Genomic DNA, 6801 nt, shown 5'->3' on the forward strand with positions numbered 1-6801 from the left:
CTTTTTTTTGTTAGAAGTTCAAAGCGACTCTTATTATTAGTAATATGAACAAGACCGTCACTATCACATTTAAAAAAATATTGATGAACTTTCAGAAGTAATATTAATACTTTTAAATTATTTTTTTTTTTAAAAAAAGTTGGAGATGATGCACGAGATGTGATAGATGATTTTTGTTGATCAAGTTAGGTTTAGTTGATGGAGTTTTTGGGTTGAAGAGTCTTTTAAACACTCGTATAATAAAGATTTGTCAATTTTAGATAAAATAATAATTATTAATAAAAATTTGCCAATTTTAATAAAGGATTTATCATCTTAAAATATTTTGAATATTTTGTTGAATTAAAAGAAGGAAGAAAAGAATAAAAATTTGACAATATACATAAGTATTTAAAATTTAAGCCATAAAACTAATTACATCGACGACGTCGTTTCGGCCGCCAAAATTTTAACTGTCCTACTGGGAAATTGGCATGGACTATAAATAAGACAGAGTTCCCGGCGATTGGCGGCAACGACGGACTGAAACCAGAAGTCTCGAGGTCAAGGGATCAACAAAAATGGGAGTTCACGGTCTTTGGGAGCTTTTGGCTCCCGTCGGCCGACGTGTATCCGTTGAAACCCTAGCCGGGAAGAAACTGGCGATCGGTACAAACATCTCTCTCTTTCTCTTCTCTGAATTGTTTTAAGAAAAATTCATTGTTGATGAAGTTTCTTTTTTGGTTTATTTTTCTGTTGAAGATGCGAGCATTTGGATGGTACAGTTCATAAAGGCAATGCGTGATGATAGAGGAGAAATGGTCCGAAACGCTCATTTACTCGGTTTCTTTCGACGGATTTGTAAACTTCTATTCTTGCGGACTAAGCCTGTTTTCGTCTTCGATGGTGCAACCCCGTCTCTCAAGCGCCGGACTCTGATTGCTCGCCGTAGGCAGCGTGAGAACGCCCAGGCTAAAGTTCGTAAGACTGCCGAGAAATTGCTTCTCAATCATGTGAGTTTAGTTTCCGGTCCTTTTCGAGTGTTTTTGGAGTTCTGTGCTGGAAATTTGTCTATTCGCCTACAGAAATTATTGTGCTTATGTTTCGAAATTTTTTCCAGTAGAATTAAGAAGCGTCTGTTTTTTCAATGGGTGGCGTTTGATTAGACGGAAGTATTTCAAGCTCATTTACATCATTTTGCAGTCCAAAATTAAATGGAATTTCATTTCACATTGCTTGTCGTATTAGAAATCCTACTGGATAGTGGCGATTCTAAATTTTAGTGATGTCGTTGGATGTATGCCATTTTACTCTTCCAGCAATACATAGAAGCAGATCACTACCCGCTTCTCAGATAGCTTTTGTTCGGTTGGAAACTTAAACCTTCATCTCAACAAAGACGTTTAATTATGATTGTATTCCCCGTAAATAAATAGTAATGAAAAAAGTTTGTGGTTTTATTTTTCATTTTTCATGTGACTGATCAATTTGTTGTTGGATCTATTTTTTTTTTTTTATATTTAATTAAATTCCTAGTTGCAACTTGCAATTGTGTGTAAAGTCTTGAACTATTCTACCTATTGGTTAATAGCTCAAGGAAATGAGGTTGAGAGAACTGGCTGAGGGTATAAAGAACCAGAAACAGCAGAGGAAGCAGGATGTTCCAAAAAAGAAGACCTTACTGAACCATAACGCAATTGTTGATGGTACTTCTATTTCAGAAAGGAGCAAAAGCGTCCCAAACAGTGGCAATCATGAAAATCTAGATGGAATGTGAGATAAGTCTTGTGAATACAGATGCAATATGTAAATACTTGGAAGAATGTCATGTGACAGGTTTTTTTTGTTGATCAATTAGGGTGGCAGCATCAATTATGATCGAGGAGAATGGGTTTTTCTCGAGTAGTGCCCCCTCTTTTGTTGGTGTCACTCTTCCCAAAGAGGACAGAGGTGAACAGTCAACTTGGGTAAGTTTGCTGCCTGTGTGCATCAATAAGCTTCAAGATTGGGTCTAGTATTTCTTTTCCATAAATTGGAAGGTGAAAGACGAGAGTCCTGACAAACAGGATGTTGGATCCAGAACCAGAAGTACAAGAATGACTCAAAGGGCAAGAAGATTTTGTCAGATGAAATTCATGTAGTGGGAAGTGATTCAGAAAGGATGGAAGTGGCCTCAAGAAGTGCCCATCAGCAAAATTTAGATGAGATGTAAGGTGCACTTACACTTGGGTTATATCTTTATTGTCAATGTCTTATGTTGATCACATTCTTTCTGCTGTCATTATTCTAGGTTGGCAGCATCTATTGCAGCAGAGGAAGCTAGAGGTTTGAATGAAAATGTATCAGTATCTTCTGCTTCGTATCTGGCAGGTGAAGATATGGATGATGAAGATGAAGATGAAGAGATGATATTGGTATGCTGTCCCTGACTGATTTCTGTTCATATGATTTTTAATCAACAAATTGTTCTTTACCACAGTGGCTTTCTTAAATTATTTTCTCATATTCACGAAGTTAGAAGCTTTAGGAAGCAACCTTCGATGGTGTTTGTGTCATTGGATATCAGTCATAAGTCAGCAGATATGAGGTGCAACAGTGACCTTTACCTGTGAAAATCTGGAGGTTTATAGGATATTTTTCGCTCTTGCACATTTCTTTGTGCAGAATGAAAATACTAACTAAATAATATTACTTTTGAGATTGTGAATCTTTGGCTTACTGGAAATCTAGGAGCCCTCAACTTGTAAGTTATTAATTGTGCCCATCATATTGTTTTTATTTACTTTGCCAGCCTGAAATGCACGGGGTAGTTGATCCTTCTGTATTGGCTGCTCTGCCACCGTCAGTTCAACTTGATCTTCTTGTTCAGGTAAGTTTCAGTATATGGACCTTGGTTGGGTAGTGATGTAACTTCATGCTGGCACATGTTAATGCAAAGTATTCTTGGTGCAGATGAGAGAGAGATTAATGGCAGAAAACAGACAGAAATATCAAAGGGTCAAGAAGGTTGGTTCTGAAATGGTTCAATATACATCTGTCATATATTTTAGAGCCTCATCTACTCTTTTACACACGCACACTAACAAATGCATGTAAGAAATGTACTTTTCATTACCAAAAAGAGAAGAACAAGGGGGAAGATGAGATATCGTTCATACCATAGATTATTGTTTCTTTAGGTAGACTTACTATCCTTTATGATTCCCTTAATTGTTGATGAGATATGGGGTAGTTTTGTGCAAGTGTATTCCATTTCTTTGAAGAAGCTCCGTTGCAGTTTCATTTTTTTTGTTTTGTGTGTACTTCTGTTGCCCCTCTCCTCTAATGACTGTGTCAATGCCATCTTATTAGTTGATTTCATTTTATTATAGGATCCTGCAAAGTTTTCTGAGCTACAGATACAGGCTTATCTTAAAACTGTTGCTTTTCGCCGGGATATTGATCAAGTGCAGAAGGCTGCTTCTGGGAGAGGTGTTGGTGGTGTACAGACATCAAGAATTGCCTCTGAAGCAAACAGGGAATTTATTTTTTCATCATCTTTCACTGGTGATAAACAGTGAGTTGTTTAAACTCTGCCCAAATTCTGTTATTTTAAAAGATCAATGTGCATTATAAAGTAGTTTGGACAGATATTTGAGAGCTGATTTAAGTTGTTCCTTTTCCCTGAAAGCTTGCTTGTTTGGGATTTATAAAATATTTTAGATTCATGAGATGTTTGATTTTCTCAGGGTACTTACATCTACTAGAGCTGAGAAGAACGGAGACAAAGACCTACAGGCACCAAGGGTTCAGCAATCTTTGAGTTCCCTGAATAATACAGACATTCCTAGTACATCCAATGGTCTGGCTCAATCAACCCCTGATAAGTCAGGGGTTTTTGAGGACAATATCGAGACATTTTTGGATGAGAGGGGATGTGTTCGTGTTAGTAGAGTGAGGGCCATGGGGATGCACATGACTCGTGATTTAGAAAGAAACTTGGATTTGATGAAAGAGATTGAGAAGAATATCAATGCAAATAAGGCTGCGAATCCTGAACCCATGCAAAATATTGAAATTTGTAATCCAAAAAGCTCTTCTCTTCGAAGCCAAGTTTTAGATGTTTCAAATGAAGGCGTCGATGAATCCATTAATAAGTTGGATGAGAGAGGTGCAGATTCTATGCTGAATGAAGATACTGCTATCGAAATAGTGCTGGAAGGTGAGGGTGGGAAGTCTTTTGATGGTGATGATGATCTATTTACTCATTTAGCCGCTGAAAATCCCATTCAAATGGCTTCTTTTGACATCTCGTCCCAAAAACTCTCCCAAGATGGTACTACAGATTCTGGTTGGAAGGAAGCACTTGAAGGAACAGTTAGTGATGAGAGTGAAGTCGATTGGGAGGATGGAGTTTGTGATCATGTAAACCCAGTTCCTTTTGAAGATGAATCAGGAAAGTCAGTTTCCAAAGGTTCTTTGGAGGAAGAGGCTGATTTGCAGGAGGCAATAAGAAGAAGTCTGGAGGATGTCGGAGATGGAAAATCTGGCCCTGTATCTCTTGAACATGAGCAACCACAATCACAACCCTCAATTGTTGGAAAAATGGCTGAACGATGTATGAGTTTCGAAAATGAGAATGTGATTGGACTTGAAAAGATGGATAGTGTTGATGGAATGAATTGGTCAAATGCCAAGGATTCTATCTTGAAGAAGGTAATCTCTAGACTCTAGTTTGTAATCTAAAATTCTTTTATGTGAAGCAGTGTCCTTACTTTGAACTGTATATCCAGGGAATGACTGAGAGTTCATCTCAAGAAAAGCAATGTTCAGAACCTGTTGTGTTGTTAGATACCACAATTGCAGAACAGTTGGATGCTTCTTATAAGGATACCTCATTTTCTCTTCAAGTGTCAAATGAAAACAGTGATACTCTTAAGTCCTTATCTAGGGATGCACCTCGTGCTACTCAGGTTGGGGATATGATAAATAGTACAGTGATTGAGCCTGCTTGTCGTATGGTTGAGATGGACGGTGTTAACACTCCTGATGTTGATTCCTCCACAAAAGATTCTGCCTTCGAAAATCATTTCAAGCAGAATTTTCCTGTTGAGAAGCATAGCAGCGATCTTTTGCTCGAAGAAGAAGTTGGAAAAGGACATACAGTTAAAATTAGCAAAGCAGAGGCTGAGGTTACAGAGGATGAATTGAAAAGTAGAATTTCAATTCTTGAGCAAGAACGTCTTAGTCTTGGAGATGAGCAGAAAAGACTTGAGCGTAATGCTGAAGCTGTCAGCAGTGAAATGTTCGCAGAATGTCAGGTCTGTATGGTTGATTTTCATATATTAGTGGGGAAGTCGATTTTGTTAGTTTGATTATTTATTTTATTTTGTTAATACACTTGCAATGGTTTAGTCCCAAGAGTTGAATTTTCTTTTCTTGGGAGGGGGGAAGAAGGCTCGAAGAAATTTGGCTCATGATTTGGTAATTCTTAGAAGTGAAAATGCCTTTTGGGGCGTTTGGGGTGTGAGATACCCTTGGGGTGGATTTGGCTTCCCAAGCCTTACCCACATTTGTTGGAGTAGTAAACTTGAGTTTAATTAGAAAAACTGACGGGGTCAAGCAATTTAGTTGGAAAAACCAACCATGCTCAAACAACAACCTAATTCATGTTCTCCACTCATAGCTTCCTATACATGCACCTAAACAAAGTTTTTCTAAACCCAGGCTCCCTGAGCATTTCACTTAGACCCAGATTTAAGATTTTGAACCTGCACTAAACACCCTTTTGTGATTTGAAAATCCCAGGTAGGCGCTCCTAGGGGATTTAACCCATTAAGTCTTGGTAGTCGGGGATTTTTATTGTCATGACTGATTTCAGCAGTTTGGTGCACTTTTAACTTTTTCTCTTAACTACTACTGTCTCAACTTTCTTTTACTTGATGATAACTAATTAGTACAAATGAAGTCTATTTGCAGTACTATTTGAGTTCCCTCTTTCTGAGAATGGAGATAAAAAAACTAAAAATTTTAATTTATCTGATTCCCTATAGGAATTACTGCAAATGTTTGGCTTACCATATATTATTGCTCCTATGGAAGCGGAAGCTCAATGTGCTTATATGGAACTTGCAAACCTCGTTGATGGAGTGGTGACTGATGACTCTGACGTTTTCTTGTTTGGGGCAAGAAGTGTTTACAAGAATATATTTGATGACCGCAAATATGTTGAGACATATTTTATGAAGGTCTGGATCTGGTAGAGCTGCCTGCTTGTTCTCTCTTTATTATTATTATAATTATTCTTATCTGCATTGTCATGCGGAATTACATTTAATTAATTTTGTTGGTGGTGATAATTTAACCAATATTTTAACTCTTGAATAGTTTATAAGTGGCATAGGTATAAATCAACTTGGGTTTTTCAAAAAGCATGCTTAATTTGGAATGTTTTCCTTGCTTATCTAACTCACCGGCTATTGTTTGTGCGAGTTCTCTGCATCGTTAGGTTTATTATCTGGGAGTGATACACTAATACTGTTTGGTTTAATTGTAGTTTGTGCCTCTCGTTTTTTCTCAACGAAAGTTGAGCGTCTTATAAAAAAAAAATTCTTTGGGAGTGATACAATCAGTTTATCCTTCACTCGGATTGCTCTTCCTGGTGTTTTCTTCTTATTATTACTTTTTTGAATTATACTCCTTTTGTTATCAATTCAAGCTGGGGTGCTTTTTGGTAAGGTTTTGTTGGGTTAAAATTGTGGTTCTCCATCAATTGACTTAGATTTTATTTTATTTATTTATTTATTATTATTATTATTATTTGGGGGGGGGGGGGTTTTTTTT

At 37.2% G+C, this 6801-nt stretch overlaps 1 protein-coding gene across 4 annotated transcripts in view; it reads left to right on the plus strand.

The window, feature by feature from the left end:
• The first annotated feature begins 365 nt into the window (after positions 1–365).
• The window catches only part of LOC111486346 (DNA repair protein UVH3), a 10473-nt gene continuing 4037 nt past the window's right edge, over positions 366–6801 (plus strand). Inside the window, exons 1-12 of one of the 4 annotated variants that reach the window (XM_023133433.1) lie at positions 366–648; positions 742–992; positions 1571–1752; positions 1838–1946; positions 2060–2187; positions 2270–2393; positions 2771–2848; positions 2932–2985; positions 3351–3535; positions 3708–4674; positions 4752–5279; positions 6012–6206. In XM_023133433.1, coding sequence (XP_022989201.1) covers positions 561–648; positions 742–992; positions 1571–1752; positions 1838–1946; positions 2060–2187; positions 2270–2393; positions 2771–2848; positions 2932–2985; positions 3351–3535; positions 3708–4674; positions 4752–5279; positions 6012–6206 — 2889 coding nt within the window. In that variant the 5' untranslated portion in view covers positions 366–560. Of the gene's footprint in view, positions 649–741; positions 993–1128; positions 1348–1570; positions 1753–1837; positions 1947–2018; positions 2188–2269; positions 2394–2770; positions 2849–2931; positions 2986–3350; positions 3536–3707; positions 4675–4751; positions 5280–6011; positions 6207–6801 lie in introns of those variants that run through there. The other 3 variants (XM_023133434.1, XM_023133435.1, XM_023133436.1) reach the window with 3 other exon arrangements.

This window comes from Cucurbita maxima, unplaced genomic scaffold (assembly GCF_002738345.1).
Source record: "Cucurbita maxima cultivar Rimu unplaced genomic scaffold, Cmax_1.0 Cma_Scf00011, whole genome shotgun sequence".
NCBI classification, from domain to species: domain Eukaryota; kingdom Viridiplantae; phylum Streptophyta; class Magnoliopsida; order Cucurbitales; family Cucurbitaceae; genus Cucurbita; species Cucurbita maxima.